The 27,298-nt window shown below is 37.4% G+C and overlaps 1 protein-coding gene across 1 annotated transcript in view; it reads left to right on the top strand.

Moving 5' to 3' along the window:
* The window catches only part of DIAPH3 (diaphanous related formin 3), a 470,879-nt gene that overhangs the window by 132,527 nt on the left and 311,054 nt on the right, over positions 1-27,298 (top strand). The window contains exons 6-9 of the mRNA XM_074378260.1: positions 10,800-10,874; positions 10,963-11,032; positions 15,939-16,075; positions 17,938-18,043. Of these exons, the coding sequence (XP_074234361.1) occupies positions 10,800-10,874; positions 10,963-11,032; positions 15,939-16,075; positions 17,938-18,043 (388 nt within the window). The remainder of the gene's footprint in view (positions 1-10,799; positions 10,875-10,962; positions 11,033-15,938; positions 16,076-17,937; positions 18,044-27,298) is intronic.

The raw sequence follows: 27,298 nt of genomic DNA, 5'->3' as shown, positions 1-27,298 counted from the left end.
TGGGGAGCCTAGTGCCCCAGATGGCACTAATGAGGAGGTCGTCTCTCTCCCCACCGTGTAGTGTCACAGGACACTGTGTAGAGAGTCAAAACTTGCATCACAATCCAGTGGTACCAAGAACTCCCTCCTCCCCACTTGCCTGAAGGTGCCAGTGGAAGTTCATTTTGAGCATAACGAGGCAGTCCTGTCTCTCCCTACCAAGGAGGCACCATGGTGGCAAGGTAGGGAGCCCACACTCCTGCCACATCCAGCAGTAACAAGGAACCTCTCCTCTGATGTGTCAGTGGAGGCCAAGTGGGGAACCAAGACTTCTGTTCCCGCCTGGCAGTATTGAGACTCTCCCCTCCTTTCTCCACTGGAGTGGTATCACACGAAGCCAGCTAAAAAATAAGGTTTAAATAAATCCAAAGTCTCCTAGCTTAGAACCCTGAATTTCCTGGATTCAGTATAAAAAGCTGTCACACCAAGAAGCAGAAAGATCTCAAGCTGAGTGAAGAAAGATAATTAATAGACATCAAGGGTAGGATGACATGGATATTAGAATTATCTGACAAGGATTTTTAAAGCCACAATCATAAAAAATTCTAATGAACAATTATGAATATACTAAAACAAAAGAAAAAATAGAAAATCCCAGCAAAGAAATAGGAGAAACTTTATTTTTCTTTAAAGATCCGAATGGAAATTAGAGAAGTGAAAAATGTAATAACTGAAAAAAAAAAAACTTATTAGAGTGGGATCAGGAGCAAAATGTAGGGCTGGGAGGAAAGAATTAGTGAACTGCAGTATAGAATAATAGAAATCACCCAATCTGAACAACAACAACAACAAAAAAAGCAGAGCCTGAGGGGCTGTGCCTGTCTTCAGAGTCCTAGCAGGATTTGAGAAAGAAAATAGGATAGGAAATTACGTGAATGAGTCATGGCTGTAATAACTCCCCAAATTTGGCAAAAGACATAAACCTAGAGATTCAAGAAATTGAACCACAAGCAGGATAAACCCAAAGAAATTCACACTAAGACACATCATAGTGAAGCTTCTGAAAACTAAGGACAGAGGGAAAAATCTTGAAATCAGGAAGAAATGACACTTTAGTTATAGGAAAAAACCAATTTGAATGACAGTGGACTTCTTCTCAAGCTATGGAGGCCAAAAGCAAGTGGTGTTAACAGTTTTGAAATGAAGAAAGCAAAGAATGGTCAGCTCAGAATCTTACATGAAGAGGGGAGGGTATAGCTCAAGAGGCAGAGTGCATGCTTAGCATGCATGAGGTCCTGGGATCCATCCCCTCAATAAATGAATAAAAAATAAATAAACCTAATTACCTCCCCCACCAAAAAAAAAAAAAAAAAAAGAATCTTACATGCTGTAAAAATTTCCTTCAGAAATGAAGAGGAAATGAGACATACTCAGACGAAGGAAAACCGAGAGAATTTTTGGCCAGTAAAGTTAGCCTAAAAGAATAGCTAAAGGACATAGTCTAAACAGAATGAAAATGATAAAAGAAGGCAACTTGAAATATTAGGAAGAAAAAAATACAATGAGAGTAAAGATATGAGTAAATACAACATTCTTTCCTTCTCTTGAGTTTTGATGTTGTGGAAGCAAAAATTATAACACTGTCTGATGTAGTTCTAAATCTATGTAGAGGAAATGTTAAAAAAAATCATACTATAAATGGGAAGGGAAAGGAAAGTATATTAATTTGCCAGGGCTGCCATAACAAAATACTGCAGACTAGGAGGTTTAAACAACAGAAGTTAATTTTTTCACAGTTCTGGAGGCTGGAAACCTTATGGTCAAGGTACCAACAGGATTGATTTCTTCTTAGACCTCCTTCCTTGGCCTGCAAATGGCCACTGTCTGTCTTCCCTGCATGTGGCCTTTTCCTCTGTGGATGTGCATACCTGGTGTCTCCTCCTCTTCTCATTAGGACATCAGTTCTGCTGGATTAGGACCCTACCCTCATGACCCCATTCAGACTTAATTCACCTTGTTGATTTGGGCTTCAGCATATGAATTTTGAGGGACAGTATTCAATCCATAACAGGAGGGAAGATTTCTATTCACTCCAACTTGTGAAATGATGATACCCATAAACTGTGAGGATACATTATGATGTAATGCCTAGAGCAGCCACTAAAAAGGCCAAAGAGATACATGTAAAAAACAAAGTAGATCAAATGGAATTCTAAAACATGTTCAAGTAAATCATGCAGAGTCAGAAAAAGAAGGTAAATAAAAACCAAAAAATAAAAGGTGGACTGAAGCCTTAACATATCAATAATTACATTAAGTATAAATGGTTATATGTTAAAGAAAATTGGCAGAGTTCATTAAAAACTTCACCTAATTATATGTTTTCTGTCAGAAATTTACCTCACACATACTGATATAAGTAAATGCAAAGTAAAAACATAATAAGACCTTTATGAAAATATTAATCAAGACAAAAGCAATTGTGGCTGTTTTACTATAAAGCAATTTAGACATCAGAGTAAAGAGTTAAGAGAGATTGATTCCATATAATAAGATCAGTCCACCAGAAGATCAATCCTAAATGTGTATATGTCAAACCATGGATGTGCAAAACAGATGAAGCAGGAAATAACAGAACTGAAAGGAAAAACAGATAAATCCACAATTAGATTTGGAGAATTCACAACTCAGTCAGCAATTGATACATCATGTGGACAGCACTAAGGATATATAAGAAGTCAACACTACCATCAAGCAAAAGTATATATTTATAGAATACCCCATCCAATGATAGCAGAATACACATTCTTTTCTCATTACCACAGAACGTATACTGAGACAGACCATATCCTGGGCCACAGAGCAAACCTTACCAAATTTGGGTGAATTGAAATAGAAAATAACAGGAATATCTCTAGTCCTTTGGAACATGAACAGCACACTTCTATATAGTCCTTGAGGTCACGAAGTCTCGAACTGACTTAATGAAATTGAGAATACAACATTTCAGAATTTGTGGGACACATCTAAAGTAGTACTAAAAGGGAAATTTATAGCACTAAACACATTAGAGAAGAGTAAAAGGCTCAAATTAGTAATTTTAGTTATCACCTTAAGAATCAAAAAAAAGAAGAGCGAAGTAAACTCAAAGCAAGAAAAGGAAGGAAATAATAAAGAGCAGAAATTAATTATATAGAAAAAAATAGAGGAAATCAAGGAAACAAAGAGCTGGTTCTTAGGAAAGATTAATAAAATTGACAAGCCTTTACTAATATTGATGAAGGAAAAAGGGAGAACACAAATTACCAAAATTAGGAATACGATAGAAAATATCACTGCAGACTTTACATCAAGAGGGTAATAATAATCCCTTATTATTAACAACTCTAAACACGCAAATTTGACAACTTAGATGAAAAAGACCAATTTTTGAAAAGCACAAAGTACTACAACATACCCAATATGAGATGGAAAATTTGAATAGTTCTCTATTAAAGAAATTGAATTATTAATTTAAAACTTTCCAAAAAATCAAGTACAGATGATTTCCCTGGAGAATTCTACCAAACATTTAAATAAAAATTAATACCAATTCAACAGTCTCTTTCAGAAAACACAAGAGCAGGGAACAGTTTGCAAATTTAATTTTTGAAGTTTGTACTGGTAGCAAAACCAGTCAAAAACAGTAATAAAACAAAACCCCAGCCCCCCAAATTTACAGCCCAATGTCTCTCATGAATATGGGTACAGAAATTCTTATTATAATATCCTATATCGACAAGGCAAGAGAGGAAAAAAAATCACATGATCATATAAATTGATGCAGTTAAAGCATTTGACAAAATTCACTTATTTATAATAAAAACTCACAAGAAGATAAAAACAGATATTATGGATTGAATTGTGTTACCAGAAAGATGATGTTTCAGTCTGAACTGGCACCTGAGAATGTGACCTTGTTGCGGATGTAATTAATTGAGATGAGATCATAAGGGAGTAGAGTGGAATATTAATCCATGATAGCTGATATCCTTATAAGAAGACAAGAGATACAGAGAATGTGCAATGTGATGACAGAGGTCCTGGGAATCTTGGCTTAACAGCTACAACCAGAAGCTAGGAAGAGGCGAGGAAGGATTTCACCCATAGTCTCAAGAGGGAGCCTGAGTCAGCTGACAACTTGATTTTGGACTTCCAGCCTCCAGAACTATGAGAATAAGTTTGTTATTTTAAGTCACTCATTTTGTGATGCTTTGTTATAGCAACCCTAGCAAGTTAACACAGAGGGGTACTTTTCTCAACTTGATGACATGAATCTACCAAAATCCTACAACTCACATTATATTTAATTGCTGAAGACTTTTCTCCTCAGACTGGGAACAAAGCATGGATGTTCCCTCTCACCACTTGGACTCAACACAGTGCTGGAAGTTGTAGCCAAAGCAGTGAGGCAAAAAATGAAATAAAAAAATTATGAATCAGAAAGGAAGAAAAAAGTTCAGAAAATCCCCCAGAAATCCTAGAACTAATCAGTGAGTTCAGCAAGATGCCAGGGTTGAGGATAAACAAGACTCAATTGTATTTTGCAAGAGAAAGAGTTTTAGAGCTCTATTGTACCACAGTGTGCATGCAATTGGCAATACTGTACCTTACACTTAAATATTCAGGGGATAAATGTACGTTAGTGTTTTTTACCTGAACAAAACAATCAATTGTATTTCTAGATACTAAGCAACAAACTTTTGGAAAATGATGCTATTTATCACTGCCCCCCCCCCCCAATACTCTGGTGTAAATCTAACAAATTGTATAGAGAACTTTTATGCTGAAAACTACAGAATCATGATGAGCAAATCAAAGGTCAAAATAAGTGGAGAGATACCCTGTGTTCATGAATGAGGAGAGTCAACTCTGCTTGATCGTTTGGGCTGTTGGCAGGATTCGGTTCCTTGCAGTTGTTGAACTGACATCCCTATGTCCTTGCTAGCTGTCGGTTTAGGGCTGTCTCAGCTTTTAGAGTATACCTACATTCCTTGGCTCATACTCTGCTTCCTCCATCGTTAAAGCCTGTAAAGGCAGATGGAGTCCCACTCATGCTTTGCATCTCTTCTTTCTTCTGTCTCATCTCTCTAACCCAGCTAGGAAAGGGTCTCAGCTTTAATGAATTGTGTAATTAGATTTGGCCCACCTGAATAATCTAAGGTAATCTTCCCATTTTAAAATCATCTGATGAGCAACCTTAATTCTCTTTTTAATTCCCCCTTTGCTATGTCTGCTAATATAATCATGGGTTCTGGTGTTAGGACATGGCCATCTTTCAGGGAATGGGGATGGGGATTACTGTGCCTAATGGCCTCTCATTGCCCATCACATTGTTCAGTCATCCCTTGGAATCTGCGAGGGATCCAGGACGCTTGTGGGTACCAAAATCTGTAGATGCTCAAGTCTCTTAAATAAAATGGTGTAGTATTTGCATATAACCTACGTACATTCTCCTGTATGCTTTAAATCACCTCTAGATTACTTGTAATACCAAATCCAATGTAAAAGCTAGGCAAATAGTTGTAAATACAACATAAAAGCTATGTAAATAGTTACTGGTGTGTAGCAAATTCCCTTTTGGAACTTTTGGAATTCTTGGTTGTTTTCTTTTTCCCAAATATTTTTGATCTGCATTTGGTTGAATCCATGAATATGGAGGGCTGACTGTATATAGTTTTTTTTTAATTGAAAGTTTTTTTTTGAACTTTTTTTAAGTGAATTTTTTAAAAAATTGAAGTTTAGATAAAGAATGGCCATCATTCAAAAGTCCACAAATGATAAATGCTAGACAGGCAGTGAAGAAAAGGGAGCCCTTCTGCGCTGTTGGTTGGAATGTAGTTTGGTGCAGCTGTTATGGAAAACAGTATTAAAATTCCTCAAAAAACTGAAAGTAGACTTACATATGATCCAGCAATCCCACTCCTGGGCATATATCCAGAGGGAACTTAAATTTGAAAAAAAATACATGCACCCCAATGTTCACAGCAGCACTGTTTACAATAGCCAAGATATAGAAACAACCCAAATGTCCATCAACAGATGCCTGGATAAAGAAGTTGTGGTATGTTTATACAATGGAATACTACTCAGCCATAAAAATAAGATAATGCCACTTGCAGCAACATGACTGGACCTGGAGATCATCATTCTAAGTGAAGTAAGCCAGAAAGAAAGAGAAATACCATCCCTATATAGGTTTTTCACAAGCTCCTTCCTACCTGTTTGGTTTTATTTCTGATACAACCACTTGTGCTCAACATAGGTCAAGTCTTTCATGTTCAAGTGTTTTTGCATGTATTCCCTCTGGCTTAGAAACCTCACTTTCTTTCTGTGACTTGTCCTTGAAGGCTCAGGTCAGACACTGGCTGCTTTGTTCCCAGGAGAGGTGGATGCTGCACCTTCTGTTCCCCTAGCACCATGAGTATAGCACTTACTATAGTATGTAAATAATTTTGTTCAACATTTGTTTCGATTGCTAGTCTGTGGTTTTTCTCAAGGACAGAGAACATGTTTCATTCAGCTTTGTATTTCTCATCCCTAGTACGGTATCATGCATACGGTGAGACCCTACTAAAAGATGACTGACCTGGTTAATGAACATTTGTTTTAGTAGTGATGAGACATTACCCTTAGAGCAGGGGTCAGTAAGTCCGAAAGTGTGATATAGGACAGGGACTTAGAGTCATCATTCTTGGTTCCATATTGATGAGAACCAGTTGTGAAATCAGAATTGATGATTCTGGCATGAAGACTGAGACAGGCTCAGGGGTGCTGCCTGGAATGTCACCACTTTGTGTCCTTTTCTAGCACATAAAGTTAAGGGTGGGGGCCTGGCATCAGCAGACCTAGATGCTCTTTCTGAGCAACCTTAACTTCTGTCTGCATGTTCCTTTCCTTATGTGGTTGACTCTTGAGCAATATGAGTTTGAACTGCATGGGTCCACTTATAAGCGAATTTTTTTTTAATTGTAAATACCACCGTGCTACACAACCTGAGGTTGGTTGAATCTGCAGATGCCGAACCTCGGATAGAAAGGAACTGCAGATATAAAGTGTGGACTGTAAGTTATATGTGGATTTTCAACCACGTGGAGAGCCAGTGCCCTTAACCGCCGTGTTGTTCAAGGGTCAACTATATATAAAAGTGGAAGGAGATTCAATTTCATTCTAAAACCATTTGAGTCTGCTAGGTTTATTCCAACTCTGACAGTCCGTGACACATTTGTCTTTCCCTTCCTTAGACCACCTTTGGGAAGAGAGGTAATAACTTTAACTTGAGCCTGTGGGAAGCGTACATAGATCTTGTGCTTTGGTTCCCTCGGCCAGGAAGTAAATCTGAGACCTGATTGTCTCTTCTGCTCAATGAGGTGACTGTATTTACTTCATAAAGCCAAAAATACATTGGAAACCACTTTGCACACTTTTGATTTCATCCTCTTTGGAAGCAATAACAATTTCAAAGCTGAAGCCGCTTTTAACATTTAAAGGTGGTTTGAACATTTAATCCCAGAGACCTGCTGCCCCTTTCCTGCCTCCTTTTTTTCCCCTTCTGTTACCTCTTCACCTCTTCTTTTCTCCTGCACTGAGACCCCTACTAGGAAGTGCTAAATGGTAATACACTTAGAAGTTTTTCTTGAAGCAATTAAAAGAGAAGAGTTTGATATTTCCTGTTGTAGAATTTTAAGAGGTAGATTTTGTGTTAAATTAGTACTTAGCACATTACACATTACTTTTTGCTGTTTTAAAGCAATTTTTTCCCAATACGAATGTCATACTAATCTCTATGTCATTTCTATTCATGAATAAAAAAACATTTGCACAGTGCTTATTCATCCATGAATGCAGATTTTAGTTAAACTGCATAATGCCTGACGGTACTGTGCTGACACGCACAGAATAAATAGCACAGATTTTGTTTCCTGAAGATTGATCGTTTATAGGTCAGCTGATAATTTTTTTCCAGGTTGCTTCTTAAACTGATGATGAGAAATTTTTCACTTCTGTAGAAGGCTATGGATTTTAATAAACCTCTGTCAGGACTGCAGACCTACCTACTCAATATCACTTTTTATCTCGAACATCTTTTCTAGAAGAGATAGGAAGTGATATTGGCCCCTGTCCTTAGAAACAACATTGCTGAAAATAGTAGCGGTGAGAGCAAAGGTTTTGAGAGAGTGGGTTTGTGAATGATAACTTGTTAATACAACATGTTAGACACTCAAATTTTTAAGAAAAACAGGGAACCTCTTAATGCATATTTAGTTTGTTATAATATTACCGTTTCGATAAGTACTTTCCTCAGCTTTCTTTTTATGTTTAAATATTACAATATTAATTTGTTATCAAGCATCCTAGTTTCCTGTCCCTGAACCCTGTCTGACTTTTCTTGCTTTTGATATATTTTATGAAATGTAAAGTGTAGTCTGGCTTTTAGAAGGCTGTTGCCAACCTCTCTGATTTTATTGTTGTTGAGAAATCAATTCCTGCCGTGAGGTAAAAAGTTGTAGTGTCAAGTAATTGGGTATAATGCTTCTTTACATTCAAATTTAATGTCTCTTTTATAGAGAACTAGTTTATATGTCATATTCCTGCTTGGACCTGAGTTTTACTTTAGAGACTTAGATTCTACTGTGTAGAATAGACTTATTTAGTGGGTCCAGAAATAGCTGATTTGAGAACTTCTGTGGGCTCCAGTATTCTAGTTACAGTTGTTATATTAGGGGCTATAAATTTTCAATGTGACTGTGTTCTACTGTTTATTACTCAGACGTGATTTACTTGGATTGATATGCTTCCTAAATTTTATAGTCGGCTCCAGCATAAGCATACCAAGTGCAACAAGCTCTTTTTGTTATATTAACATAATTTAAATTACTTTGTATAGTTTGTTAATAAGGCAGCTTTAGGAATACTAGGTTTATTCTCCATAATGATTGAAGGTGACAGCAGTATGAGTAATCCTAAGCCATTTATAATGGCTTTCAAATATCTTTATGGATATACTTTTGAATATAGAGATGGCTGAGCATTCACTTTGAAGCCTTCACTGTGAGGTACTGACACAGGAGGCCTGATGAAGGGTCTGTCCGTGCATCTCAGTGCTGGCCGAGTAATTGGTACTCTCCAATTACCCTGTCTGTGTTGATTTCAAGCTTCCCTACTGCATGTGAAACAAGGATAAATACAGGATAGGACGTCAAAAAGGCAAACAGTTAAGAAGGATGCTGTAGGTGTTTTTCATGAAACATGAAAACAAGGTTTGAAATGCATACAGGTAATCCGTGTGTTGCTGATAGTGGAGAGTAAATTCTTCACTTTTGAAGTAGCATCTGGTTTGAAAACACCAACTTGTATTGAGCTTTTTTCATCACCTTAACTGTGATAGTGATCTTCAGTCTTTCCTTTTACAGGGGAGTGTCTTCCTCCCCTGTATTTTTGAATTAGTTATTTCATGGTTTTCATGGAGAAGTGATGAGTAAAATAGTTTGACAAGAGTCTGCCAATCCAAATGGCAAATTGTTTTTTTTGGGGTGGTTGTTAAAGTCAGAAACTCAGAATATTTGTAGGTGATTAAGCTGTATAAATAAAGGAGTGCATAATAAAGGAGTGTATAAATAAAGTGTATAAATAAAGGAGGTGGAATTTTTTAAACAATATTTTTAATGCAACTATGTTACATTTGGATTTTACTCTTATTTTCTAAGGAATGTAATATTGTGTCATAAGTAAGAAAATGGTATATCTTTGTATGTGACTTAAATTTTTTTTTTAATTCTGTATGTCATCCTGCTTTTGACTATTGGGTGAAATTTTATTTTTAACATTCTATTTTTCAAGGGCCACACATACACATATAAAGTCATACATACAAATACATATACAAGCACATATATACAAAGAAATACGCATAAACATCATATATATCTTTTTCTTTTCCACTTTTTGAAAGACAGATGGTTACTGTGATTTATTATCCTAGACTTTCCACATCACTGATTTCTACTAAGGTTGTTTTTTGATAATCAATATCAGCTGCTTTCTATTGGCAGTAATACACTAATTACATTCATACTCTGGTTATATTAATGGGTTTATGGAATAGAGGCAGTTTGATCCAGATAAAAACACTCATTTAAAAGTAACGATGAAGCTCTTTAAAAAAAAATTCAGCTTTGAAATTTAAGAAGTTGTTAACATTTATAAGGGTGCATTTTAGTGGTTTGGGAGACTCTTCTAAAACATACTTTTTCAATATTTTGACTAATTTTTTCAGTAATCGTTTTCTTTTTGTAGACTGGCGTCTTCTCTCTTTAAATCTTGCTTACTTGCCCAATTTTTGCTCTTTGGGACAGTCCACAGTGAGGCTTACCCAGTGGTATGCTGGTAAAGGCTTAACAACCAGGTCTCTGGATGAGGGGAGATGCTCTGATTGACAGCATTTGCTGATTTCTATGGTGTCAATATTTCCAACATCACAGATTTTAAGCTACTAACGTGATGTCACTGGACATGGGGCATGGAAGAGCGGGGCACACTCAACTCTCACCAGCCAAATGCAGGCTAGGTTCAGCACACCACTGGCTCATCCTGTCCACTGCTCCTTCTTTCACAACTTAGATTATGAGTCATGAATGATTTTGGGTACTGTGTTATTCCTTTATTGTATTTATGACTGGAGTATGACAAGTGCAATCTGTTTGTGAGTATATAGCATTATCATGATATTCCAAACTAGAATACTGACTTAATATATAACTACCCTTCTTTCTGCTTTTCAGTTGGGTGGAAAGCTTTGGCCGTGAGGGGCTTGGATTATTACTGGACATTTTGGAAAAGCTGATTAGTGGCAAAATGTAAGTATTGCTAATCATTATTTCCAGTTCAGCTACATTTGCATGCCCAGTTATGATCCCAACACTGATATCTTTTATGCCAATGCAGACAAGAAAAAATTGTAAAGAAGAATCAGCACAAAGTCATACAGTGTCTAAAGGCCTTGATGAATACACAGGTATGTACATAGACAATTGTATTGTCTTTGTTCTTCATCAGTTCTTACAGAATTCTTAGGGAAAAGAGATGTGTAATATGGAATTTGCACTATGCATGATGCGTTGCTTTGATAAGCTGTTCAGTACATAATGGAAAAATATTGAATTGTATTGATTTCTAGTTTTGTATCAAATCAACTGTCTCTCAACAGGAGAAACTTGGGGATGAATGGACCTTCTTCTGGTGCTTAACTCCTCATGTACAGATTAATTTTCTTTCCCTACTGTCTTCTGTTCCTACCTCTCTACCTGCCTGTCTGTTCTCCCCTCTTCCTCCCTTCCTTCTTCTCTTTTACTTTTCAAAAGTATAGCATGAATCACCTTTAAAGTATGATTATTAAATATGGTCTGCAGTAATACTTATTACCAAAGAATTAAGTTGGAAAGACAGATTTCATAATCTTGGAATTTAAATCTTTAATGAGATTAATGTAAACAGATATGCGCAGGTCCCAGAAGTGGAGCAGTGATGCTTTACAAGTACGGTTGACCTTTGAACATGTCTTTAAACTGCATGGGTCCACTTATAATGAGGATTTTTAAAAATAAATACATATTTGTACTGTAAATGTATTTTCTCTTCCTTATGATTTTTTTTTTAAGATAACATTGTCTCGTCTGTAGCTTACTTTATTGTAAGAATATAGTATATAACACGTAACATACAAAATATGTGTTAACAAATGTTTATGTTATGGGTAAGACTTACGATCAAGATTAGGCTATTTGTAGTTAAGTTTTTGGGGAGTCAGAAGTTATACTTGGAGTTTTGACTGCGTGGAGGGTCAGTGCCCTCTGTGCCCCTGTGATGTTCAAAGGTCATCTGTAACATTGAGACCAAATAAAATACGGTGGATCGGCAGAGTTTATATATTTAAAGAGGATTCATTAGAAGAGAGAAATACTTTACGCTCTGTACTGAAGTTGGGTTTGCCTGACGGTGCTTTTTTTTTTTTTTTTTTTTTTTCCATACTGTTAACTGTGGAAATTAACTCCAGCTCATGCTATGTCTTTAGCTCCAGCATCTAAACAAATCTACCTCATGATGTGTGGTAACGGTGGGTGCTTCCATTGCTATTAGACAGCAGGAGAGGAAATTTTACTTATGGTGGCATGATGATTTGTGTTTTATAGTGAAACTGTGCCTTTGTGATTAATTTTAATTTTTAGTATTTTGCCTCATTCTCATTTTTAAAATAAACCTTTAGAGGACTTCCTTCTTAGGTACTTGTACTTAAATTACTAGCATCTACATTTCTTCTTATTAAATATAGCAAGTATTTATATTTTCTAATTATTTTTCTTATTGACTTATTGACTTTTTGCCATTTTCTGGGGCTAAGTTTTCTGTTTTTAACCCGTGAAATATTTTTCCCCTCCCTGCTTTTCCCAATCAGGTATGATTTTTCAAGGAAAATATCTTATGTGGAAATCACAAGTCCTTTCTATGTTGAACTCGCTGTTCTATGAGAATTTGATTTTTAGATATGTAGCCTTTTGTGGAATATGTTTTAAGAGTAAATGAATAAAGGAACCAAACTGCTCATAAGGAGACATTGCACCACACTAAGTGTGTAGCACTGCTTTAGGGAGGCCCCTTCTAATGTGAGAACGTAGAAACTGGAAATTTCATTTGTGATGTGGAGGCTGAGAGTAGAGAAAATCCAGGAACACTTTTCCAAACCAAAGGGGCATTTGGATCATAACTGGAATTTGAGAAGACTATCGTGGTTTAAGTGAGGTGGTATGTAGAAGGTAATATTTCTGCTTGGTTTGAGACGGAATTGGGAAAGGAGTAAACTTTATGTATTTATATTCTAATTAGTATAATGTAATTTATTATCTTTTAATAATAGATTATTTTGCTTATAGTTTTTTATGTGGAGCTGGAATATATTGTCTTTTACATGTCTATTACCTGTCTATTACACACCTATTACATGTCTATTAGTATTACATGCTAATACAAATAAAAAGTTACTGATACTTGGAATTGTATTATAATGTCAAATTCTTAACTTAATTATATATGAAATTGTTTGGTAGATTTTTTTGTACATGATTGGTTGATAGTTTCTCCTGTACCTCACTGTGCAGTCTTTATAGAAGTTCACTGAATGATAAAAATATAGGCTTTAAAAAATTACAGTACCTTATTTGGTACTAGTAATTAATGATATAATTTCTATTATGAGCAAATCTGATAGTGTTACATGAAACTGAATTTTTATAACACTAAATTGAACTTTGTATTAGTTTTTAAATAGAAGTAGATTTTGAATAAAATAAAAGTCAAGATGAAAAGTTACATATCTTTAAATTAAGAAGTAATTAGAACAGGGGCTTCATTTTGTCAGTTAATTTTTTGTGTATTCCTGAAGTGTGCACTGACAGTGAAGACACCTTGGTCCTGAAGTCAGCTCCCTGCCCCACGTTATTTCTGCTGCTAGGATGAACTCACTGTGGGTGGTTATTCAGCACCACTATTTGTGTATTGTTGGGAATCCTACAGAGGAATATAGGATGTTAACCTCCCCCTACCCAACATGCCTCCAGTGGCCTGAAATTCCGTCTACTAGGTAATAATAGGCCTCAAATAGAATGCAGATGGAACTTAGCACTGCTCCTTAGTTGAGGTCATGTGAGTTTTCATATAATCTGGAGTGGGTCCTTGACATTCAGTAGAAAGACATTCTTAGACCTTCCAAAGTCTGTCACCATCTCTCTAACCTTCTAATAGCCTTCATTTAATGTACTTTAAGTGCCGGCACTGCTAAGTTGTCTATTTCTCTCACAGTCATTGAGTTTTGTTTTGTTTACTTTTATGTTTTTTTTTTTTAAATAATTGAGAGTAATTTTATGCAAGCTGTCAGCAATTCTGTCTTTAGTTCTAGATACTCAGTAGTGGTGATCTGGCCTCATTCCAGTGTTAAAATGAGCACTGCACAGTTTTACATTAGCCAAATCAGAGAATATTGCCCGTGATGGAGCTTTGGGGTCACAGGATGTTGGTCAAAACTGTGAACATCAGAAAATGCTCCTATTCTACTCTTGACACATGGTTTAGGGCCAGAGGACTTGGCAGAGAAGGTAGGTGGTATCACTTGGAGGAAATCAGTATGAGTTGTTGCCTTGAGTGGCTGGAGAAGTCAGAGGATCGTAGATCCGGGAAGGGCAGGTGCTGACTCAGGCCAGCCAGGGGGGTGGGAAGTGAAGGGAAGTGCTGGAGGCCAGCGTTACTCAGTCTCAGGTGTATCAGGCAGAGCCAGCCCTTTGGTGCTTGGTAATCATTGGCTGATTGACTTTTTGAATTGGATCTAAGTGGTACTTTATAAGCCTCTGACAGTTCCCTGAAGTGATTATCAAGGCATATTGTAGTCTCTGGCCCCATGCCTGCTTTTTCTTTCTTTGTTTCCAGTTATGGAACAGCTGAGGGCATCACAAAAGTGAGCATTTCCTGGCTGGTTTAATTGTCTCTTTCTAAATGTTCCTGGTCACCAGTAGGAGAGAGAAGTCTCTTCAAAAATCATACCCTTGGGCTATTAACCCTTCTGATTGTACTTCCTTCTTGTACCTGTGTTCCTTAGGTAGTGGTTTAAAGCAAATGCAGTATTTCATAACAGTGTGAGGCTTCTCTACATAAATGCCATATACAAATGAGACAGGAAACTTATAAGTAAGATTTCATAACAATCAAAGCATTTGGGTCTAAGCTTGTTATAGGCTTAACTTTGGTAATTAAGCCATAGTTTACAGGTTTATAATTGGAATTTAGGTCCTTTTTAGTGCTTAGTTGTAATTTTAATCAACTAATTTCTCACTCTTTAAAAGGATCCTTTAGGATGTATGGTAGATAAATAGTACTGTTTTATTGCTTCTATTCATCCTCTGTTATTTAATATTCATCTTCCATAGATTGTTAGTGGGCCCTGAGAGATGGCCCATCCATCCTTAAATCAAAACACATTAACATAACTCCTTACCTTCTAATTGGATGTGATATCCTGGCAGTAGCAAACAAACTTTGTCCTCATCCAAAATTATCCCATTTATGTAATGTGTTTACAACTGTGTTGTCTTTCTGATGGCAAAATATTATTCTGATCAGAATACATACACTCCTGTGGCTATGGTATCACCCAGCTCACCTTGCAGTTTCGGCCCATTTGTGAAGTAAGTGTTGCCAGTTAGGCACATACTATGTTCTTGTGGTTCCCACTTGTCGCTGTTGAGCTCTTGAAATGTGGCTAGTCTGAACTTAGTTGTGCTGTAAGTGTAAAATAACACACTGGATTTTGAATGCTTATGAAGGAAAAAAAGTGAAAATATCTCACCAATAAATGTTTTATGTTGATTATATATTAAAATTATAATATTTTGGATATGTTGGAATAATTCTATTAAAATTCGTTTTATTTTTTGCTTAAAAATTTTACACTGCACATGTGGTTCACGTAATATTTTTCTGGGCCATCGGTCTTTGCATTTACTTGTGGTAGAGTACCTCTTACAGATTTTTCCCCAGGGAAGCATCTCATGGCCTAACTGTCTGGTTGAGTATCTGTCTGTCCATTTTATATGTTTCTGTTGGGAAATCTCAATATTCCTCACTGCTTCTCCCTTTCTCCAGTTGGCTGCTATCAGTCATATTGTTGTAAAATCACATTTGAGGGGTTATATGTATTTGACTGGTTCTCATAGTTCTTAATATAAAAAAATTATACATTTTAAAAATTATTTTTTGGCTTTACTACATGTACAAATATCTTATAAACACTTAAAAAAGAAAAAAACTACATTTCCTTTAGCGCAGTGTTTTTCCAACTAACTACTAAGATGTAACTTTTTGTTTCCAAAATATTATAGTATGGCTTGGAAAGAATTATGAGTGAAGAGAGGAGTCTTTCTTTATTAGCCAGAGCCATTGATCCGGAGCAGCCCAGTATGATGACTGATGTGGTTAAACTCCTGTCTGCAGTGTGCATTGTTGGGGAGGAAAGCATGTAAGTCTTCTCAGCTTCTTTCTCTAATTACATAATCATTTCAGACAGTTTCATTCATATAAATGTTTTAACTACTCTATTTTAGACTAGAATATACTTTAACTAAAGAAAGTCCATTTAAGCAGCTGATTGAGATTCTTATTGGCTAAAAAGAAATGTTTGAATAGTGATTATTTCTCTTAATCAGCTATAGTACTTACAGGCTAACAGGTTTCTCTGAAAAACTGATTTCTTCATTATATTTAAACTGTTCAGAGTTCAAACCTTAAATAAAAATTCTAAATGAAAACTTTAAAAAATGTGCGACTTGATTCTGTTTTTTACGTGACTTTTTTTCCAGGTAGAATTAATTCAACAATAATTGAATAATTGATAATGTAATGGTTGAGGGTACAACGTCCTTGACCATAAAGTGTATACTGAAGTTTTAACTTTAAAGACATTATCCACAATTGCTAGTGCTGTAACTAAAAGACTATTACATACATATTAAAAGATAAATCAAGAGAAATCCTTTTTCTTTTTAAGGAAGATTGGGATTCTTACTATGAGGAAGCATTTTCAAATTATTTAAAATACCTTTTCTAAAGTATAGAGATTTAAAAACTGAACAACAAAAGAACAGGCAGAAATAGCCCTCCTTCATATAAGGGCAGGCAGAGCCCTGTAAGTGGAGCCTCCTGTGCACGTTTGAAGGTTGTGCTGTGGAGGTCCTGGGGGGCGGTGACCCCTGCACTGCTCAATTTGGACTTAGTCGTGAGTCCACAGGGGCCCCTGAGCCCTGGCCCTCTGCCCCCAAACTACTTGTAGTGTGTATTGTGGATGCAACTCCCGCTGCAAAGCCAGGAGCACAGCTTCAGCACGTTCCCATTTTAAAAAGGCCATATTAATTTTGCTGTGGAAACTCAAAGTGAATTTAATGTTGACACGTAGGTTACTTCCTGTGTTCCCCCTCCCGCTTCTCCTCCTCCTTCCGCTTTCCCCTTCCTTCTTTGCTTCCTGTTTATTCTTACCTCCTCTTCTTCCCTTTTCCTTCCCTATCCTATCCTTCTTCCTTTCCCTTGTCTTTCTATACCCTCTCTTCTCTTCATTTCTTCTCTCTTTCCTCCTCCCTTCCCCTCCTATTCCTCCACTTCCACCTTATTTTTATTATTTCTTGATTTCAGAATGGGTTATCAAAATGATGTAAATATCTCTTAAGACTGCGTGTCTCCACCCAGTTTAAAACTGTGGAGTTTACTGTATGTTGGGTACCGTTGATATAAGTCTTCTTCAAAGAAATAGCAAGTATAGTTTTTCCATAACCATTATTCTTTGTATTTGACTATAATTCCTTACTAATGTTTATTTTGGGCTACCAGAACTTCATTTACTTATACTCAAGAGGTTATAGGATTGTAGTGGTTAAGAGCATTTTTACAGTGCTCACTACACAGACTGGTCTTAGATCTTTGCTCTAGCATTCTACAATTTAGTAGATGTGAGACCTTAGGCAAATTGCTTAATCCTTTTTCTGCCTCAGTTCCCTAATTTATAAGGTGGGATAATGATACCTACTTCATAAGATTATATACGTTAAAAAGAGTTAATATTTGTAGCCTGGTTAAATAGAGCCTGATGTACATGCAGTAAGCAGTATATGAATACTTGATAAATAAACAAGATCGTGGGGTTATTATGAGGAATAAATGAACTAAAACATATGTTTCATGTTGATATATGCTATATACTCAGTAATCTACTTTAAAAATGTTATTTGTTGCCTAGGAGTAATGCCTGGGGTTTAGTAGATCAGTCTGTTGTATTATGTCATTTGAGTTGTTTGATGTTTGCAATTTAATTAATTTCAAATGTCCCACTAGCCTTGAAGAAGTTTTAGAAGCTTTAACATCAGCTGGAGAAGAGAGAAAAATGGACAGGTTTTCTCCTATTGTGGAAGGTCTTCGGAACAATTCAGTTCAATTGCAAGTAGGTTTCATGCCCGTCATTCATATTGTTGTAACTCTTTTCTGACTGACTTATATTAATACTATAATGTGAAACCCCACATGCCATTTACTATTTTATAACAGTTTAAATAAATGTATAGAATTCTAACTTATACAACATCATAATTTATCTTACAGATATAACTTGGTGTATACCATGGTTATTTCCTTAGGTTCCTAGAAGTTGACTAGCTAAATTCTTCTGTGAAATATATAATTATAGTTCATGAAATATTCATTCTATTTAATCTGAATAGTTGGTTATTATAATTTTTAAGAAGTTTTGGCAATTAAATGAATTATGTCTTCCTATTATATTCATTTTTATATCTAAAAAGTTGAGAGTTTCCATGAGTAAAGAGACTAGGGTACAGGTAGGGATTTTCAAAGATTTTTAAGTACTCCCAAAAAATTGCATTTTTACTTAAGACATTATACTATCCAGGCTGCATATCTAGTATTCATTTAATTTTCCCTTTTTTTTTTAAAGACACAAGAGTTTTATTGCTGTAATTATTGTTACAATCATTACTAATCAAACTTGGTTATCTTTAAGTAATTATTGATACCTAATTCCAACCTCCAAATTTTTAAAATTTAATTGGTGTGTTTGGGCTCTGGCTATTGGGATTTTTCAAGATCCTCAAGTGATTCTAATATGCAACAAAAATTTGGACACCAAGGTGCTGGTAGCTATGAAGTAAATGTATTTTACGCAGCCAGAGCAGTAGCTGGAGTATCAGCATTGTCAGCCCCAGTTTCCAGTTACAGTGGGTTGTGTTAGAGGAAGGACACCCTGAGCTTAGAGAATACAACTCTTCCCTCATGGGCGGCAGTCACTCAGACTGGTGCAGACTATGGTGGGCTCTGTTCAGGCTGTCTCCTAGAGCATTTAATGAAGCTTGCTGGTCAGCAGTACTTCGGGCAGCACGTTGAGGCTGACCTGCCATATTGACCTCAGCCAGGCTTTTTGGGTCCCAGATCTTGTCAACTGAACAAATCCTGCAAACCATCAGGGTCTACCTCAGAATACCAGGAGGCTTTCTTCATTTTTTTCTATTGCTCTTTCTACCTGCCCTGAGGTGTTAAGGATTGCACAGACTTCCCTTTGTTCAGCAAAGAGGACATTTGGGGCAATTGTTTCATCCATAACAATAATGGCCAGTGAGTTGAGGCTGACCTGAGTGCCTTCGGGACTGATGTGGTGTCACTGACCACTTCACCTAAAATCGAGGACACATTTCTTACTACCTGTTTTAATTGGGTGACTCGTTGTAGGGCCAACTGTTGGCAGGTGCACATACAGAGTGATCAGTGTTCTCTCCAGGAAGCTCCCCAGAATAACCAAAGACTACTGCTCTGGAGGGAAGATGCTGTCTGTGTCTTCCCAGGTGGTTTGCTGTACAAACATCCTTGTAAAAGTCATGTAGAAGAAAGGCTGTCTATACATCTACTTGCAATATATGCAGAAACGCAGGAGACCCAGGGAGAATTGCCTGGCAGCGGAGAGCAGACCCCTGACCCTCCTCCGTCACCGTCTTGGCTCGTTTTCCTTCAGTGCAATGCTCCTGGTGGTGTGTCTGTACTTGCACTGTACCTTGGTGTAGAGTGAATGGAACAAAACCTCTGCTAATTTTGGTTCATGTGATACTACAGGGTATTTCCCCTACATTCATCACTGACTAAAGTGAAAACATGTTTTCTAAAGTTTCTTAACAGAGAGAAGAGTGAGTTCTGTTCAGAGAACAAACATGAATCAGGGGAGAAATTGAGAAGCTTGTTTCAAAGGGGCGAAATTATTGTTCTTGTCTTTGGTGCTTTGATGTCAGCTGTCAGCCTGTGGCATCTATAGTTTCTGAGTTTGATCACTTAAAATATGCTTAAATCCTTTTATTTAATTGCCTTCAGGTTTCTAAAAATTTGATTCAGTGTATTCCTTAGATACTGATGGTTAGCTGTGTTTTGGCTGTATTTCCGTGGACCAATTATTTATACTATTGCCTAGTAAAAATAACTCTGGTAATTTCTTTGCCCACTTTGAAATATATAGTTGTTATTCTCTTTAGGTTTTTTTTAAATTGTAGTAAAATATACATAACATTAAATTTACCATTTTAGCCATTTTTAAGTGTACAGTTCAGTGACGTTAAGTACGTCGTCTTTGGGCTTCGTAAGATTTAGTGACGGTGTTGCTGAAACAGTGGACAGGGTGGTAGATATATCCTTCTAAGATTCGGTGGACAGGGGTGGTTGGTTTGTCCTTTCAGGGTTTCTATAGTGGATATTTCTCTATCCTGGAATGTATTTTCTAAAGACACAAAAACCAGGAGCATGAGCCAAGTCTTTGGTGTCTCTGAAACTGTCACTGGAGGAAAATTGTGTTGCGGACACATTCAGGTGTCTGGCACACACATGGTCTTAACAAGTGTCTCATGGTTACATATTAAAGTGCAGAGGGTGGTCGCATTTAGAAAACAGTGAGAAAAAGTGAAACTACTCTGCTAAATACGAACTTTCATTTATTATACTCATGAATTAGACAATTTGAAAGTGATACTCTTGCTGAAACTTGCTTTGTAGAACCAAGCCTGTATTAATTTGGGCACCTTGAGAAGCAAGGGATTTGATGTGCAAGGGACTAGGGGAAATGCCGCCAAGGGAACCTGGAGAGGGAGTTGGGGGAGCCTGGGAGATGCCAAACTCAGTGCGAAGTGGGGAGGGAAGGAAGAAAGGTTGAGTGGAAGTGTTGTAGGCTGCCATGCAGTTCTAGGAAGCCTTGGCAAGATGGATGGGGAATCCTCCAGCTGAAGTCCGGAGTATGCCAGGATGAAGCTCATTTTATTGTTCTTGCTGTGGTCAGACGCTGCCCGTGGGAAGTGTGTCTCCAGCTCCCGTGTTGTGATTGACGTCTCGGGGCAGCAGCTGGGGCTGTTGGTCATGTGTACTCACTGCAGCCAAAGGCTGAGAGCTGCATTTTCATGGCTGCTGCAAAGACAAGTTTTCTTAACGTTAAAGAAAAAACAACTCTTCAATCTCTATGGATTTCATTTACTTCAATTACAGAATAGATCCTTGAAAATTTTGATTTCGTCGAATTTTTCCGTGTCTTAGAAAGTAGGGAAAAATGGTGTTTTTTTTAATATAAAAATTGAAGTTTTTCCCCATTGTGTAAGTTGTTGAGGTTCATTAACATATTTAAAACAGAGCAGGAAAAAAATCACTCTTAATTCAGTTATCACTGTACTTTGAAATATGTTATTGGGCAGTAATTGACAAATATGACATTGAAACAACCCATAGATTAAATTGCCTTTTTGGATTTAGCAGAGTTTATTAGCTTCTGCTTGTTTTGTTTCCCCTCCTCCTTAAATGCTCAAACTCTACCAAGGTACATTTTGCCCAAAACCAAATGAAGGTCTTCCTGTAATAAGTAGTCATAGATTGATTTACTAATTCCTTTTGTTTCAAATATCTCCTAACCCCCTCAAAAAAATTAGTGTTAACTAAAGTTACTTTATTTTATTTTTCCATTTTTAAATTGAAATATGGTCAGTTTGCAGTGTTGTGTCAATTTCTGGTGGACATGTTCCCCTATGTTCATAGCACTATTTACAGTAGCCAAGACATGGAAACAACCTAAATGCCCATCGACAGATGACTGAAGTTATTTTAAATGTCAAGTAGGTTATTCTCCCATTTAATGGTGGATACAGAGTATAGCAGAGCATTTATTTTTAGGATCATGGTTGGGGTATGATGGAGAGATTGATTTAATTCCTCTCTGTTTTGACTCTTTTTGCTGAAGTTTGCAGCAGTAGGGTTACTGTATCAGTATGACTCAATGTTGAAGGCATATTAATATTACTGGACTGGTAAATAATATACCATTAAGCTAACAAACATTAAAGAAATAGAGTAAAATAATATTCTGGTGTGAACTCATATTGTCGTATGGAGCACACTCCTAAGTATAAACTAGTGGGTAACATTTTTGTCTGGAGCGTGCTGCCATAATACAGTTTTTGTTCTGAAAGTTTTTGTTTGTTTTGGTAGGGGCAGGCAATCAGGTTTGTTTGTTTGTTTAATGGAGGTACTGGGATTGAACCCAGGGCCTCGTGCATGCTAGGCACACACTCTGCTACTGAGCTATACCCTCCCCCCAAACTTTTTCACTTATGCTGTAATAGATCACCAGAAAGATAAACTTAACTCATGACTCAAAGGTAACTACAAAGTTTCACAGTTAACCTGTCAGTTATTCAGTGATGCTGTGTACTGGGTTATGCTAGATATTAGAACTATTTACATGAATGAAATACACTCCTGCCCAGAAGAAGCCAATACTTGGGAATTTAAAGCTGGCTAAAGTTTCATATGAAAATTTGCAATGCTAGGAGCTTCAACAAAATGGTAAGACACAGAAGAAATTGATATCTCAGGAGAGTGTCTGAATGAATGTTTAAAAACCCAGGTTTGTCTCAAATCCAAGTGTTCCTGTTCATCTAAATTAGACTTCTTGAATCCTGTAGTTTATTTCTCTGAATCTGAACATTTAATTAGAAGTATAAATAAAGTTATAGGACTTTACATCTGTTGATATACTTTTCTATTTCTGTGTTAATGTAGCCTGTTTAGTTTTTATTCTGAATTAGTTTATTTTGAATTAATTTTATTCTGAATTAGTGTATGAGACTTTAAAATTCTTTGGAGTTTTTCGATCTGCACTGGAGGCAAAATATTTTTCTGTAAGCATCATTTACTCATTTTAGCTTGATAAATGTGAAATTTGATTGTGCGAAGAGACACGGGTGATTTCTGCTATGGGGTGGGGAAGATGAAAGTGTAACCTGCATCCTTCCAGCCCCAGATAGTACTTTTTTACAGATTCTGATAGAAGTTTTATTTAAGTTCTTTACTAGTGCTTGTTTCCCGTATGAAGTTAGCTTGTGAGGCTGAGATGTTTTTGGTGTAGGATAGCCATCACTTTACTTGTGAAAACATCTACTTATATTCAGGATAAACATGTTGAACAAGTGTAAACTTCCTATTGCTTTTGCAGTTTGTTGGACGCCCTTTCAGTTCCTTAAGCATAATCGTGGAGGAAGTTATCTGCACTCCTGGCCTTTGAAAAAACTGGACAGGCCTGTGGCCAGGGCTCAGTCATCAAACCTGTTGGTGGACCTGGAATTTTGTGCCTAAGCTCGTTCATCCAAAAGGGGTCAGAAACCAAAGGTTAAAGATGCATAAAGTGTTTATTTTTCTCCTATTTGCTTTGGGCATAGTGGTAGATAGCAGTAAATTAAGTTGTGCACTCTAAGAAATTTTGCTGCTGTGTCCACGTATGAAGAACCCTCACTTCATTTTCAAGGGCAGAAAGCTACCTTGTTGATCAAGTGATATGTATTCTGGTGTGTATCTTTGTCTTGCTGTTTAACCTCTTTCTCCTTCTGATGATTTTCCTTTGATCATTTGCCTTGTTCCTAAGGTTGCCTTTGACAAGCTCTATCCCTCGTATTGAATATCTTTTGAGATTTCTGCTTACAGTTTACCTACTTTGTCCCCTGTTATGTGCCTTTACCTTCTGGTTTAGGACATTGCTGACAACTTGCTCACTGTTTGTAATTACCTTTTGGGCTCCTCATTTTCCTAATCCTTGGCTGTGTGGGCTTTGCTGGTCTCAGCCTTTGTAGTGCATTTTCAGTCTGTTGCTGCTCTTGAGAAAAGCCTCATCTATCCTGAATTCCAGAGGGGCATGTGTGTTCGTGTGTGTGCAGACATGCCTCGACAGCCAGAATTTATGTTAAAAATACCTTTTCTCATGTAAGGCTCCTTTTTGATAATTGAGACAAGAGGAAAAAATGAGTTTATAGCATTTGCTTTCCAATTACTAGAACTGAGTCCCTGATCTAACACCTAAAAATGTGTCTTACATATAAGCCTGTTTAAACTAAAGGTTAACAAGCTGTATGTCTAAAGTATAAAGATGCATTTGGAGTGAGGAGGAGACTATTTTAGGGCCAATTATGGCCGTATGCTTTCATTTACTGGTTGCATATGGTATGTGTGAGAAGGATACTGTTTTCCAAGTGAAACAGCAATTCTGTCCCCTTGTAGAAACTTCTCGTCAAGTCACCAATTTGCCAAATGCAGTAATAATTGATTAGTCATCTTATTTGTTGTATTAGAGCATTTGACACAGTTGATCAGTTTCCCCGTTGGGACACTTTCCTCCCATATTTCCGGATTACCACCATCTCCTTGTTTATCTTCCACCACATTGGTAGCTTTTTTTTTTCACTTTCCTTTAACTCATTTCCCCAACCTTCAAATCAAAACCTACAGGTGAAATGTCCCAGTCAGTGCTTGTACCTCCTCTTCCCTCTCTATTACTCCCTTTGTTGCCAGTGGATGTAAGTGGTGTTCCAGGTTCTTGTCCTGTTCCAAAAAGAATTCAGAGATGAGATGTGGAGGTAAAGAAAGTAAAATGAGGATTTATTAAAGGATGGATAGTACACTCTCAGGGGGAGAGCAGGCAGGCTCAGGTCAGCTGCTGCCCTGTGTTTCTTTGGCAAGTTAGTTACATAGGGTGTTAAAGTGAATGGGCGCAATATTCATTGGGGAGGGAAGGGTTTAGGGTCGTATTCCCTGAGTATCATCCTAACTCCACCTTCCCAGAGGGAGGAGGGATTTTTGTCCTTATTTAGTCTATATCAGAAGTGTCATGGTGTTGGTAAATGATGGATACTTCTAATCTACAAGGCTAATTTTATTGGAATGAGGGCATAATGAGCAAAAGGTTACATTTGGACACTGGAAATTCCTGCCTTTTCTTACCTTTCTTTGTCAGTCTCCAGGCCACTTGTCACCCCAAAATGTGTGACCATTTATCAGCCCAAACGTTCCTGCTTTTCTTTCTCTGCCCAGGGACTCCTGGTGCTTACATGATATGTGGTTTCTTGCATTTGACCCGTGTCCCTCCTTTTTGCCCAATTCCTTCCATTTGGTCTGTGTCGCCTGTTCTCTGCTTGTATCTAGCTATCTGCCTGTTCTAACACCTTGATGAATCCATCTAAGATCTTGGGTTTTATGTACACTTGCTATAGTAATCTCTTTCTTGAACTGGAGTCTCCTATATCCAATTTCCTTCTCTGTGTTTTTCAATGAGGATCAATAATAGATATTTCTAACTTAACATCTCCAAAACTGGACCTCCTAATCATTCTTCCCAAGCCTGTTTCTCCTATCTTAGTGAATAATTTCCCGTCCATATTAATAAATGACAGTTTCAAGCCTTTGAATTGCCCAGGCCAAAAATCTTGGAGTCAATCTTGACTCCTCTCTTTCTCTAATAGTAATTTCTGTTTTTTTTCATAGCTGCACCCCTTGCTCCAAGAAGTGCTTGGAAGACACCATTAAACAGGCTTTGAAGTAATGAAATGCACTAGCAGGAAAACAGGGTGAACTGTAGTCTGATGCCCAAAGATAGAACTTTTAGTTAACTTAGGGTGCTCCTTGTTTTCTTACCCTCATCAGTCCCAGAGGGAGGTAGCTTTTGTCATACTGTTGAAACAGGATGGCGTAATTAATGCAAATTAGTGGAGATTATATATGCTGCATTTTTGGAACATCAAGCAGAACATAGTGATCAATTCTTTATAATGAATATCACCGTCTCATTATTTCCTTGGGTTTCTGTTAATATCCCAGCATTTAATAACTAATTTTTAAATGAATGAATGATTCCTAATGTACATGTCAACCTAGAGCTTTAAAAAGCAGGATTTATCCTGTTCTCCTCTAAAACTTGTTTCTCTCCTTGCATGTTATGTCTCTGTTAATGGTCCTACCTCCTCTTTAGTTGAACAATGAGGTTGTGAGGACTTGTAAATTCTTTTCTTTTGCTTCAGCCGCATGCTCACCCAACCATCAAATACTACCAATTTTTCCAGTGTTGTTCGGGACTCCCTCATTGCTCAGCAAAACTACTTCTCCAATAGCTTCTTAACTTGAATCTGTTACGTCTGTCAACTGAAATAAATGCGCAGTCTAAAAGTTGAGAGTTACATTTTATTTGGCGGGAGGACTCGAGCGGGGCTGACAGCCTCTCAGATCACTCTGAGGGACTGCTCCAAAGAGGTAGGGGAGGAGCTAGGATATATAGGAGCTTTACAACAAAGACCAGGTAGTTGGAACAATAAAAGATTACTTGTTATCTAAAGAAAACCAGGCACCTCAAGTTAAAGAATTTAGTGCTTTTCTAAGTATAGGAGGAAGCAAAAATTTGGGCTCATTGAATTCATTTTTTGACAAGCACCTAGCTATATAGGACTGGTATCCTTTCCTTTCTTATTCTGAGTCCGCTCAGAGTGCACCATTGTGAGTGGCTGCAGAGGCTGGGCTGCAGGCCTGTCCTCACTGGGGGTTGGCAGAAGCTGTTGATGACTTGGTTTCAGCATTCTTTGTTTACTGATATGGTAGCAGTATTTTCGTTCACACGTCTGTTATTGCCTCTCCTCTGCATAAAATCCTTTATGATTTCCCCTATTTCCAGCTGAATCAGAACTTTCCAACTTGGCACATGAGGCTGTGCCTCCCCTGGCCTGTCTCCTTGTCTGGCCCCGTCTTTAGTGAGTCCTTCCCATGCTTGCCCGCTTCCCACTTTCACAAGCTGCTCAGGAAGTCTGAATTCCTTGTAACTCAACAAAAGGGCCTCCGCCTTTGAATGTGTTAATTCCTCTGCTTAGAACATCTGGGGCCTATTGGTCCTGGCTGCCTCTATTAATCCTTAGGAGTCAGTGTTGTTTCTCTGGGTCCTTTTTTGTTTTTTTTTTCTTCCCAACTTTTTTTGATCACTCTCCACCCCCCACCCCCCGGCCTTGGGTGGGGAGGTAATTAGGTTTATTTACGTATCTTAGTGGAGGTTCTGGGTTTGAACCCAGGACCTCATGCATGCTAGGCATGCACTCCACCACTGAACTGTACCCTCCTTTATTTAACATCCCCATATTCCTGTTATATACCAAACAGATCTCTTCTAGTGCATAGTGTGTTTTTATTATTATACCTACTCTTCACTAGGATAGGCAACGTGTCGTGTTTACCTTTTTAGTTACTGAGCCTTCTTCCCTGTCCTGAGGAATTGATTTCTATGGTGTAGATGCCAGATTGGCATCCACTTATACTGGTATCCTCTCTCAGTGTGAAATCATGTCTAAACATCTCAACATGTAGGTTA

This window comes from Camelus bactrianus, chromosome 14 (genome assembly GCF_048773025.1).
Source record: "Camelus bactrianus isolate YW-2024 breed Bactrian camel chromosome 14, ASM4877302v1, whole genome shotgun sequence".
Taxonomy (NCBI): Eukaryota; Metazoa; Chordata; class Mammalia; order Artiodactyla; family Camelidae; genus Camelus; species Camelus bactrianus.
This window is presented reverse-complemented; position numbering and strand designations above follow the sequence as displayed.